Raw genomic sequence first — 13,131 nt, 5'->3', positions numbered from 1 at the left:
TAAAGCTCAGGCAAAGAGTTGGAACAAACAGCCCAGAATAAATTGGAGGGTAGATCAGCACCTTAGTTAGCAGCTGAACAGGAAGCAAGAGAAAAGGTTAGCCTCTGCAGTACTACAGACAGGTGTCACTGAATACTAGCCCCAATACACACAGGTTGAGTGGAGTAATACAGTTAACGGTTATAGATAACTTATTGTGATCAGAGTATCTCTTTAATATCTGTACATACAGTACATAGATACTGGCTCATGCAGCTTTATGTGTTCTACCTTGTCTTATAAAGAATGGCTGGGCCACCATACAAAACAAGCATATTTTAGATTTGGTGTCACCTCCATTTTCTCAGATTTTTAGCTCTTGCGAGCAGGTCCCTCACTGCTATTGTTTGAATTATAGATTAGTATGTCACTCTGATGTCTGTACATGTTCCCTTTGATTGTATAGTGCTGCAGAATGTTAGTGCTATATAAACATCATTAATATTATTAAATTCAACTCTTCCTGCAGCCATTACTCGCAGGTACTCTCTGCATTCATATTTATGCAGCTCTCACAGATCATACTAGCTGTAAAAGATCTGTATACATAACTCTCCCCCTAGTGGTGATTACAGGTAAAGGAAATGTATCATTAAACATGTTACGGTACTAGGAACACACTCTACATCTACGATTAGTTTTGTACATGAGCTTAGTCGAGCCCTTATACAAAACCAACATGCATCTTTCATGTCTGGGCTCCTATGGAGCAGGCAGACTGCACATTTATTCACTCTATATGACTTCGTTAAAGGGAATCAGTCATCTATTTCTTCTGTATGTACCTGATGGCAATGTGGTGCTGTCTAACATAATTAAAACTATACCTTTTGGTTTATCAATCTTTCAGAATGCTAGAAAATGAACTTTGGTGTGTAAATTAGGTCCAAAGTGCCCTGTGGGACATCACCAACAGTTCATGAAGCCTAAGCCCAACCATCCCCACAGCTCAAGACAGCTCCTTCACTTGTTACCTTCCCTTGCGCCCTCCAGTCTCTTCTGAGCAGCGATTGAGAAACCGCTGCCCCACGTAACCAACTCCCTCTGAAGGCGATGTCTAAGCACACTCCTAGTTCTTCACACGATACCTCTGATGGTGAGAAGAGACTTTCCCTAGGGGAGTACCAGGTGCTACCACAGAGGGGAATTGAAACACAAGGGAATCGGGACCAGAGTGTGAACCCACTGGACTGACCTCCGGATGACAGAATACACCCAGTGGATGCTGGGAGGCCAGAGGCTGATCAGACAGAAGTGTAGTCAAGGTACAAAGGCAGAACTCAGGGCAGGCGCAGTCAGGCAAAGTCCATAAACTTAGATCAGGGTCAGGGCAGGCAGCAATCAGGCAAAATCTGTAAAACATTGTCAGCACGGCGCATCGCCTGCAGGAGGGAAAGTAAACAGAATAAAATTTTATATATATATATATATATATATATATACACTGCTCAAAAAAATAAAGGGAACACTTAAACAACACAATGTAACTCCAAGTCAATCACACTTCTGTGAAATCAAACTGTCCACTTAGGAAGCAACACTGAGTGACAATCAATTTCACATGCTGTTGTGCAAATGGGATAGACAACAGGTGGAAATTATAGGCAATTAGCAAGACACCCCCAATAAAGGAGTGGTTCTGCAGGTGGTAACCACAGACCACTTCCCAGTTCCTATGCTTCCTGGCTGCTGTTTTAGTCACTTTTGAATGCTGGCGGTGCTTTCACTCTAGTGGTAGCATGAGACGGAGTCTACAACCCACACAAGTGGCTCAGGTAGTGCAGCTTATCCAGGATGGCACATCAATGCGAGCTGTGGCAAGAAGGTTTGCTGTGTCTGTCAGCATAGTGTCCAGAGCATGGAGGCGCTACCAGGAGACAGGCCAGTACATCAGGAGACGTGGAGGAGGCCGTAGGAGGGCAACAACCCAGCAGCAGGACCGCTACCTCCGCCTTTGTGCAAGGAGGAACAGAAGGAGCACTGCCAGAGCCCTGCAAAATGACCTCCAGCAGGCCAGAAATGTGCATGTGTCTGCTCAAACGGTCAGAAACAGACTCCATGAGGGTGATATGAGGGCCCGACGTCCACAGGTGGGGGTTGAGCTTACAGCCCAACACCGTGCAGGACGTTTGGCATTTGCTAGAGAACACCAAGATTGGCAAATTCGCCACTGGCGCCCTGTGCTCTTCACAGATGAAAGCAGGTTCACACTGAGCACATGTGACAGATGTGACAGAGTCTGGAGACGCCGTGGAGAACGTTCTGCTGCCTGCAACATCCTCCAGCATGACCGGTTTGGCATTGGGTCAGTAATGGTGTGGGGTGGCATTTCTTTGGAGGGCCGCACAGCCCTCCATGTGCTCGCCAGAGGTAGCCTGACTGCCATTAGGTACCGAGATGAGATCCTCAGACCCCTTGTGAGACCATATGCTGGTGCGGTTGGCCCTGGGTTCTTCCTAATGCAAGACAATGCTAGACCTCATGTGGCTGGAGTGTGTCAGCAGTTCCTGCAAGACGAAGGCATTGATGCTATGGACTGGCCCGCCCGTTCCCCAGACCTGAATCCAATTGAGCACATCTGGGACATCATGTCTCGCTTTATCCACCAACGTCACGTTGCACCACAGACTGTCGAGGAGTTGGCAGATGCTTTAGTCCAGGTCTGGGAAGAGATCCCTCAGGAGACCGTCCGCCACCTCATCAGGAGCATGCACAGGCGTTGTAGGGAGGTCATACAGGCACGTGGAGGCCACACACACTACTGAGCCTCATTTTGACTTGTTTTAAGGACATTACATCAAAGTTGGATCAGCCTGTAGTGTGTTTTTCCACTTTAATTTTGAGTGTGACTCCAAATCCAGACCTCCATGGGTTAAAAATTTAGATTTCCATTTTTTTTTATTTTTGTGTGATTTTGTTGTCAGCACATTCAACTATGTAAAGAACAAAGTATTTCAGAAAAATATTTAATTAATTCAGATCTAGGATGTGTTATTTTTGTGTTCCCTTTATTTTTTTGAGCAGTGTATATATATATATATACAGGGAGTGCAGAATTATTAGGCAAGTTGTATTTTTGAGGATTAATTTTATTATTGAACAACAACCATGTTCTCAATGAACCCAAAAAACTCATTAATATCAAAGCTGAATATTTTTGGAAGTAGTTTTTAGTTTGTTTTTAGTTTTAGCTATTTTAGGGGGATATCTGTGTGTGCAGGTGACTATTACTGTGCATAATTATTAGGCAACTTAACAAAAAACAAATATATACCCATTTCAATTATTTATTTTTACCAGTGAAACCAATATAACATCTCAACATTCACAAATATACATTTCTGACATTCAAAAACAAAAACAAATCAGTGACCAATATAGCCACCTTTCTTTGCAAGGACACTCAAAAGCCTGCCATCCATGGATTCTGTCAGTGTTTTGATCTGTTCACCATCAACATTGCGTGCAGCAGCAACCACAGCCTCCCAGACACTGTTCAGAGAGGTGTACTGTTTTCCCTCCTTGTAAATCTCACATTTGATGATGGACCACAGGTTCTCAATGGGGTTCAGATCAGGTGAACAAGGAGGCCATGTCATTAGATTTTCTTCTTTTATACCCTTTCTTGCCAGCCACGCTGTGGAGTACTTGGACGTGTGTGATGGAGCATTGTCCTGCATGAAAATCATGTTTTTCTTGAAGGATGCAGACTTCTTCCTGTACCACTGCTTGAAGAAGGTGTCTTCCAGAAACTGGCAGTAGGACTGGGAGTTGAGCTTGACTCCATCCTCAACCCGAAAAGGCCCCACAAGCTCATCTTTGATGATACCAGCCCAAACCAGTACTCCACCTCCACCTTGCTGGCGTCTGAGTCGGACTGGAGCTCTCTGCCCTTTACCAATCCAGCCACGGGCCCATCCATCTGGCCCATCAAGACTCACTCTCATTTCATCAGTCTATAAAACCTTAGAAAAATCAGTCTTGAGATATTTCTTGGCCCAGTCTTGACGTTTCAGCTTGTGTGTCTTGTTCAGTGGTGGTCGTCTTTCAGCCTTTCTTACCTTGGCCATGTCTCTGAGTATTGCACACCTTGTGCTTTTGGGCACTCCAGTGATGTTGCAGCTCTGAAATATGGCCAAACTGGTGGCAAGTGGCATCTTGGCAGCTGCACGCTTGACTTTTCTCAGTTCATGGGCAGGTATTTTGCGCCTTGGTTTTTCCACACGCTTCTTGCGACCCTGTTGACTATTTTGAATGAAACGCTTGATTGTTCGATGATCACGCTTCAGAAGCTTTGCAATTGTAAGAGTGCTGCATCCCTCTGCAAGATATCTCACAATTTTTTACTTTTCTGAGCCTGTCAAGTCCTTCTTTTGACCCATTTTGCCAAAGGAAAGGAAGTTGCCTAATAATTATGCACACCTAATATAGGGTGTTGATGTCATTAGACCACACCCCTTCTCATTACAGAGATGCACATCACCTAATATGCTTAATTGGTAGTAGGCTTTCGAGCCTATACAGCTTGGAGTAAGACAACATGCATAAAGAGGATGATGTGGTCAAAATACTCATTTGCCTAATAATTCTGCACGCAGTGTATATATATATATCTATATATATATATATATTAGCAGTAAAGCTGAGAAATGGGGATCATTCTAAATTCAAGTGGTACTATACCTACTATTGGAATCAATGGAAGCTCTTAGCACACATTTTGATCAAACTTGTGTCGGGCCCATTCACCACGCGTCAAGGTAGCTTCTGCGGAAGGGTCCCTATCACTAACATACCGCCTCTCTTGGACTTATCCAAGTCCACATTATCAGGGCAGTGAAGGAACCAGCTTCATTTGTACTTTGCTCAGAAGCTCCAGGCATATGGGCGTGTGCTCAGTCTAAAAGAGGCGCCACCCTCAGATAAATATTACAAGAAAGTTAAGACTGGAATATTCTTATTCATAATCATAGTCATGGGTGCACATCCATAAGGCAAACATAATAAAAAAAATATTGGCTGCACACACATATTAGCAGTAAAGCTGAGAAATGGGGATCATTCTAAATTCAAGTGGTACTATACCTACTATTGGAATCAATGGAAGCTCTTAGCGCACATTTTGATCAAACTTGTGTCGGGCCCATCCACCACGCGTCAAGATGGCTTCCGCGGACGGGTCCCTATCACTAAGATACCGCCTCTCTTGGACTTATCCAAGTCCACATTATCAGGGCAGTGAAGGAACCAGCTTCATTTGTACTTGGCGGAAGCCACCTTGACGCGTGGTGGATGGGCCCGACACAAGTTTGATCAAAATGTGTGCTAAGAGCTTCCATTGATTCCAATAGTAGGTATAGTACCATCCTGAACGGATTACTCTCCATTCAGAATGCATTAGGATAAAACTGATCAGTTCTTTTCTGGATTTGAGCCCCTAGGACGGAACTCAGCACCGGAAAAGAAAAACGCTAGTGTGAAAAAAAAAAACTGAAGTCTGTAATTCTTGAAATTTAAATATCCCCACCCAGGATACTGGTATATACAGGTTTCCCAGCAACCATCCGCAAAAAAAACCGGATGCAGATGACATACGGATGGCTTCCGTTGGTCATCCGCATTTTTGCGGACCCATTGACTTCAATGGATCCGCAAAACGTTTATTGCGGACAAGAATAGGACATGCAATACTTTTTTTGCGGACGGGAAACACGGACAGCGGACGCGGAAAAGAAATGGTTGACTACACCGCAATTTTAACGGCTCCATAGAAATGCATGGGTAACCATCCGATCAGCCAAAAAAATGGAACGGACGCAGATAAAAACGTTGTGTGCATGTAGCCTAATGCTGTGAGTTTGAGCCAGATGAGGTGCGGCTGGTCAGGGAGATGTCGCTGATACACATGATGTTTTTTCTGGACTGCACATGGTCGTCTGACACTGACTTAGACACAAGCACCCATAGGCCTCCTTCACACACACTTTTCGTCAGTGTTTTGTTTTTTTTTGCTCATGAAAAATCTGTTTTAAATTTTTCATTTGCATTTTTAATGCATTTTTGTTGCCGCTTATAAATTAGTTATGTATGTATGTATGTTTTCTACCATTTTCCATGTCCTATAGTTACGAATTATTGTTGGAAAACTGCTAAAAACATACCCAGGGCATGCTGCGTTTTGAAAAAAAAAAAAAACACCACTGACTCAAACATTTCCGTGTGGGTTTCTCTACGTTCCACGCACAATCCGCAACAAAATCCACATCTGTAACTTGCAGATTTTGCTGCGGATTTCATGTGGTTTTGCTGCAGACCTCACAAATAACCTCCACACCAAGAATCTGCACAAATAATTGACATGCTGTGGATTTCTAAATCCACATGGGAGGTTAATTTCCACACAGAAAGAAAAAGCAAAGTGTACATGAGATTTATCTAATCTGTCATTTATTAGGCTGCTGTTTTTCCACATGTGAAAAAACGGCACATGATCAGCAACGTGTGCAGGTAGCGTTATACTCACTGACAAAAAAAAATGCGTTAAGAAAGAGTTGTTGGAATTAAATGAAATATGTGAATATAGTGATGAAATGTTTTTATGTAAGTGATTACAATATTAGAGCGAAAGGAAAAGTTTAATGGGGAAAACTACAGATGTAAGGAGTGTTTGGATCACTACTAGAGGTGGTCGACTGTTGGAGGCAGGATTGAATTGGTCACCATGAGGCCTCCATACTCTAACCTTACTGTTGGATCCCAAACAGACTATAGGGTTTCAGTCTGTAGCAGTCCAGGCTTCTCATTGACGACACCACTGCAAATGAAGATGGGGATGGCTGACAATGGCAGGACACATGTTGGGTGCCATGACACCAATTTCCTTCTGCTAAGCACCTGGAAATGGTCCAGGCAGAAACAGGGGTGTGTAATAAAGTTGCCCCCTGTGTCTGGATGGTGGACAATGAAACTGCGGGAGCTTCTCCTGCTTGTCAGCAGATCAAACTGCCCTCTCTACTGGTGCTCTGTCTTGGCCACCCAGAGCCTGTTCCCCATGTACAGTACAGACCAAAAGTTTGGACACACCTTCTCATTCAAAGAGTTTTCTTTATTTTCATGACTATGAAGGCATCAAAACTATGAATTAACACATGTGGAATTATATACATGACAAACAAGTGTGAAACAACTGAAAATATGTCATATTCTAGGTTCTTCAAAGTAGCCACCTTTTGCTTTGATTACTGATTTGCACACTCTTGGCATTCTCTTGATGAGCTTCAAGAGGTAGTCCCCTGAAATGGTCTTCCAACAGTCTTGAAGGAGTTCCCAGAGATGCTTAGCACTTGTTGGCCCTTTTGCCTTCACTCTGCGGTCCAGCTCACCCCAAACCATCTCGATTGGGTTCAGGTCCGGTGACTGTGGAGGCCAGGTCATCTGGCGCAGCACCCCATCACTCTCCTTCATGGTCAAATAGCCCTTACTTTCAAAGTTTTCCCAATTTTTCAGCTGACTGACTGACCTTCATTTCTTAAAGTAATGATGGCCACTCGTTTTTCTTTACTTAGCTGCTTTTTCATTGCCATAATACAAATTCTAACAGTCTATTCAGTAGGACTATCAGCTGTGTATCCACCTGACTTCTCCTCAACGCCACTGATGGTCCCAACCCCATTTATAAGGCAAGAAATCCCACTTATTAAACCTGACAGGGTACACCTGTGAAGTGAAAACCATTTCAGGGGACTACTTCTTGAAGCTTATCAAGAGAATGCCAAGAGTGTGCAAAGCAGTAATCAAAGCAAAAGGTGGCTACTTTGAAGAACCTAGAATATGACATATTTTCAGTTGTTTCACACTTGTTTGTTATGTATATAATTCCACATGTGTTAATTCATAGTTTTGATGCCTTCAGTGTGAATCTACAATTTTCATAGTCATGAAAATAAAGAAAACTCTTTGAATAACAAGGTGTGTCCAAACTTTTGGTCTGTACTGTATGTGTGCCCTCATGTAACCACTTCTCCCATCTAGGTCAGAACAGCCTAGATGGCAGACGATTCGTCCAAACGACCATCCTGCTTCTGTAGTGTCCCACTAGGTAAATGTGGGCACTACACAAGGGTCAATTGGGCCACGTTGTTCTCCACCTCCTGTGGGACAGTGGCAGTGTATTTCACAGTACATTTTAATGCATTTTAATATGTATTTATGTATATTTTTCCTGTGATATGTGTAGCAGGCCTATTATGGTGTAGTAGCATCCTAGGCACTAGAGGGAGCTAGGGAACCCCTAGTATATATAGCTAGACCCAGACAGGGAGGAGGAGTCTAGAGTCTGTGGAGTGTAGAGTCAGAGGCCAGAAGACACTTTAGCCAGAGTGGGGCTGAGGTGCAGGTTCTGACATGCAACTAGACAGCCCAGGTTTCTAGTTGACCCCAGGAGGCTAGTGAGTGTGAAGATCAGCCTGCCTGAAGATATTGAGCCAGAGTTAGCTCAGAAGATTTGTCACCAGGGGAAGAGTTGCCTCCTGAGAAACCAAGTAACCATAACCAAGCAGAGCAGAGCCAGTATTCCAGCTAGACAAGTAAGCTTAAGGGCAGAAGTATTTTACCTAAAGCAAGGATATATACCTGAGGAAGTTTGCTACCAAGGATAAAGCCAGCATTAGGGCATACGGGCCTTGGGATAAAGACAGACAGGAGTTCTGAGGAACAGTGTACAGTATTTCTGAGGAGAAGGTACAGCCTGATCTGTGAGTGTTGTTTAACCCTCTGAGTATCTTGCAAAGAACATTGTTGCCTGCCATTGATGTAAAAGCCTGCTTGTGATGTGATACTGCTATGTGGAACTGAACTTACAAAAGACTGTACAAAGTTAACTGTTTCCAGTAAAGGAAGTTTTGGTTCACCACAACAACGTGTCCCTCACTTATTACCACTATCATCAACCGGTGTGCCACCGTTACAGGCACTGGCGTCACGAACCTTAAAGGGACCTTGCCCCCGGCACATTAAACATCTGCAACATCCAGGGCACCTCACCCACCATCGAGGCCTGGTCCCTATATACAGAGAGTGCCCCAGAGGACTTCTGTGCCAGCCTCTCCATCACTGCTGTACACCTGCCCAGGGTCATCCTAGAAACTGTGAGTAACCCATAGCAACCCTCGTTTGCCTAAGTAACCGTGACCTCACATCGCAATACCCTGCAGGGCTGCGTACTGCACTTCTATCAGTCAAGTGATGCCCCCCATTCTAAGCCTGTGAACTGGGCAACATGTCTTTGAGTACGTTGCAGAGGCATATCTAGCAGTCAACAATCTATCACCAAGAGGTACACTCTCCAAAAGTAGCCTCTGAGAAGCTTTTCATAGGACAGCAGGGAAGGCATTTTACACCCTTTTGTGGCAAGACGCTAATTAGACCACACCTATAATAATTTATATATATGAATGAGACATAACTGCAATTTCTGTCTGAGTGCGTTATTTTTCTTTGTTGTCAATAAGTTTATTTTTTTATTGTCGTTTTATATATTTGCAGGTCTTGCCTTTGCAGTGATGTCATCAGTTCACCCTGTGTTTGGCTTGTATGGCTCTTTCTTTTCCCCGTTGATATATGCCTTTTTTGGGATGGGTCGTCACGTTTTTACAGGTGAGAAGATGAAATTTGTATATTGCCACTGCCATAGTGCTTCCAGAGCCGTAAACATATGGCACATGGCAGGAAGGGTTTCTATGTCTACAAAGTGCTTCACTGTGTTATCTACTTTCTAATCATTCTTGCCTACTTTTAAGGAAATTGGATGAATTTATTTTACAGTATGTAAAACCTGCCCCCATAATGACAATGAAAACACTGTAGACTGACAACTGAATTGCTTCCATTGACAACTCCATCTGAGGAACCATATTAAGCGGTGCCACCAAAGTTAGCATTGCAAGCGGTGCCCTGAACATAAACAGTGCCTGGAGGCTGCAAAATCAGATTAGCTCCACTATTGTGCTCTAAACTCTTCTTTTCTACCTTAAAAGGGAGAGGAGCAAGCGACGGAGGGGGGAGCAGAAGGGAGGACTGTCTAATGGCATTACGTAGGTTGCTGTTTGGGAGCCAAAAGAGCCCGCTCTCCTTGCTGAGCTGAACCAAATAATCCAGTTTATTAAGAAGATCCAGAATTCACATCACTATTTCAGCCATTAAAACCAGTCTGTTAGCCTAGCGGGCCGTGCCGGCGCTGCTGCCCCTACCTTCGGGCATAGGCACTGGGCTCCCTCTTTCCATTCTGCTGCCATGCGCCGTTATGACATGCACAGGCAGCAGGTAGCTTAAATATTGCATCTGTGCTCCATACCAGAGTTTGCTTCCTGCTGGAGACCTGTACTGTTTGTTAGGGCTTGCATGAGTGTGTCTCTCCCCACTTGTGAGGCAGCACGTACATGCCCTCTGTCTCACCAGCCTATGGCTGGATTGCAGAAAGTATTTAAAGAGAACCTTTCATGGGTCCAAACATTGTGAGATAACTATCTGGACATGTAGAGCGGCGCCCAGGGATCTCACTGCACTTACTATTATCACTAGGCGCCGCTCGGTTCGCCCGCTGTGGCCCCGTTACCTTCTCCCGTGCTGTATGGTAATTGCTACTATTGGTAAACCAGGGAGGAGTCTGCCCTGTTTCTCCCTGGGCGTTCCTTCTCCCTGGCTGTAGCGCTGTCCAATCGCAGCACAGAGCTCACAGCCTGGGAGTTTTTTTTCTCCATGGCTGTGAGCTCTGCGCTGCGATTGGACAGCGCTACAGCCAGGGAGAAGGAACGCCCAGGGAGAAACAGGGCAGACTCCTCCCTGGTTTACCGATAGTAGCAATTACCATACAGTGCAGGAGAAGGTAACGAGGCCACAGCGGGCGAACAGAGCGGCACCCAGGGATAATAGTAAGTGCAGTGAGATCCCTAGGTGCCGCTCTACATGTCCAGATAGTTATCTTACAATGTTCGGACCCATGAAAGGTCCTCTTTAAATGCACTTCCTACCACAGGAAGATGCCTGAGCAACTCATAGTCACTAGCTTGTCTAGTTCCAAGTGTGAAGGTGTTTTTCAAGTTCTGCTTTGCTGTGTACCGGACCCTGCTTTTGGAATTATCGGATTTTGCCTGTTTGCCGCCTGCCTCTTTTGACCTTGGACTTTGTTTACGGACCTTGCCTGATTGCTGCCTGCCCTGACCCCGGACTATCTGACCACACACTTCCCCTCAGTGCTTGCACCGGTATCTCTGACCCCCTGGTCAGCTGCCACTGACTCGGGACTGCTATGGAGTGGCACCTGGCAACTACCTTAACGGCCCAAGCCTATCCTCACCATCATAGGCTCTAGTGAAGACCAGGTAGTTGCTTAGTCAGACCCCTCCAGAGTATAGCCAGTCAGTGGCGCAGTGGGTCCACACCCACTTGCATAACACAGTGATGAAACCCTGGCTGCCTGGAGTCACCACTAGGGGGAGCTCAATTCATATATATTTAAACAGCTCCCATTGAAATCACGTGAGTAGGCCAATGTATGTATGAGAGCTCCTTTATGCTTCCAGCTTCACACCATGCTGTGAGTATTGCGACTAATCTGCATTTAGCCTTCTTAGATATCAGAGGAAGCTGCCTCCTATTGATGCTTAGAGTATATGAAGGGAGCACCAGAGCTCTGTATAAGAAAAACCAAGAAAAAGTAAAAGTATTCCTCATGTATATTATGTTTGGAAAGTAGAAATTGGCCCTCTTTTCGTTTTCTTTTTAAGTGACCCCTCCGCAGCCATTCTCAGAATTGTTAAGCACCAGGATGTATTTCTGCCAACGCTGTGGTCACGTTCTGTTTGATTTTATTGCAGGCACTTTTGCTATCACATCCCTGATCTCTTGTGCAGCCGTTGAGCGGCTTGTTCCACTAAACAGCAACAATGTCACCAATGCCTCGCTGGATGATATGGGTTTATCTGACTTTGAAATGCAAAGAATAGGAGTCGCTGCAGCTGTCACATTTCTTGGCGGGGTCATCCAAGTAAAAGTCTCATATTTATTCTTATGTCATTTGTATTAGTCAAACATTCTGTGCTATTGTAATGCCGTAACCCAGGTCCATCCCTCTTCAGCTTGTCAGCACCTGATTCAAGGAATAGGCTATTTTATAATACAGTTAGAAAAAAAAAAAAAAAATGAAATAAAACCGTTTTTTCGTCTTAAAAATTATTTTACTGTTTAAAAATAATCCACCCTAATATGGAATTACTGCATTAGTAATGACCAATGGACTCATAGGTTAGTAATGACCCATATGGTTTAGTACACAAAAGTCACTAGGCATATTATTTGTACCACACGGTAAACAGTCTGTAAAAAAAATCAAATTTTTCCATTTCCCTCTCTCAAAAGATTTTTTTTTTAAAAGTTAAAGAATTAATAAAATGTATCCCAAAAAGGTGCCATTAAAGATAGAACTTGTCCTGCAATAAACAAGCAATCGTACAACTTTGTCAACAAGAAAATTAAAAAATGATATCCTTAGCACGACATGTTTAAATCATTCCCCAATTGATGCTCTTTGTAATTTTTTTCCCTAAAACTGATCCCTTCATACAAATACTGTCTATTAGGTGAACTATGTGTGTGAGCAAAACTATATGATAGAATCACTGCTTATAATAGAGTTAAAACACTGGAAGTTGATAAACGTCTTATCAGAGAGTGATTAGGACTGAACACAAAGGGAAGGTCATTGAGGTTATGAACATTCTTATACAGGCAGCACAAAAAGTATACTGAGCACAGCCAGGAGGCCCGTTTGATTCACCATTTTCTACACCGGTTTTAGGCATAAAAATGGTCTAAATGGTCTAAATGACGACAAAGAAGATATCTTACATTTAGAAGTGGAGGAGGATCCGCCAAAGTTATGTAGAGGTCGGCGCTTCTTTATTACTTCGGGGGATTCACCGCCAGGTATAGGGATTATTAACACCGGCGTTTAAAACACCGGTCTTAATAAATGTGTTCCATTATTATAGATCTTTTTTAGTACTGTGTAGAAAAAAACATAGAGGAAATTTTTCA

The 13,131-nt window shown here is 43.8% G+C and overlaps 1 protein-coding gene across 1 annotated transcript in view; it reads left to right on the top strand.

Annotated features, from left to right (window-relative positions):
• The window catches only part of SLC26A7 (solute carrier family 26 member 7), a 102,409-nt gene that overhangs the window by 1,349 nt on the left and 87,929 nt on the right, over nucleotides 1-13,131 (top strand). Inside the window, exons 2-3 of the mRNA XM_040433260.1 lie at nucleotides 9,583-9,693; nucleotides 11,913-12,082. Of these exons, the coding sequence (XP_040289194.1) occupies nucleotides 9,583-9,693; nucleotides 11,913-12,082 (281 nt within the window). The remainder of the gene's footprint in view (nucleotides 1-9,582; nucleotides 9,694-11,912; nucleotides 12,083-13,131) is intronic.

The sequence above is a fragment of the Bufo bufo genome, chromosome 5 (assembly GCF_905171765.1).
Source record: "Bufo bufo chromosome 5, aBufBuf1.1, whole genome shotgun sequence".
Taxonomy (NCBI): domain Eukaryota; kingdom Metazoa; phylum Chordata; class Amphibia; order Anura; family Bufonidae; genus Bufo; species Bufo bufo.
The sequence above is the reverse complement of the archived record's forward strand: the minus strand, read 5'-3'. Positions and strand labels throughout refer to the sequence as shown.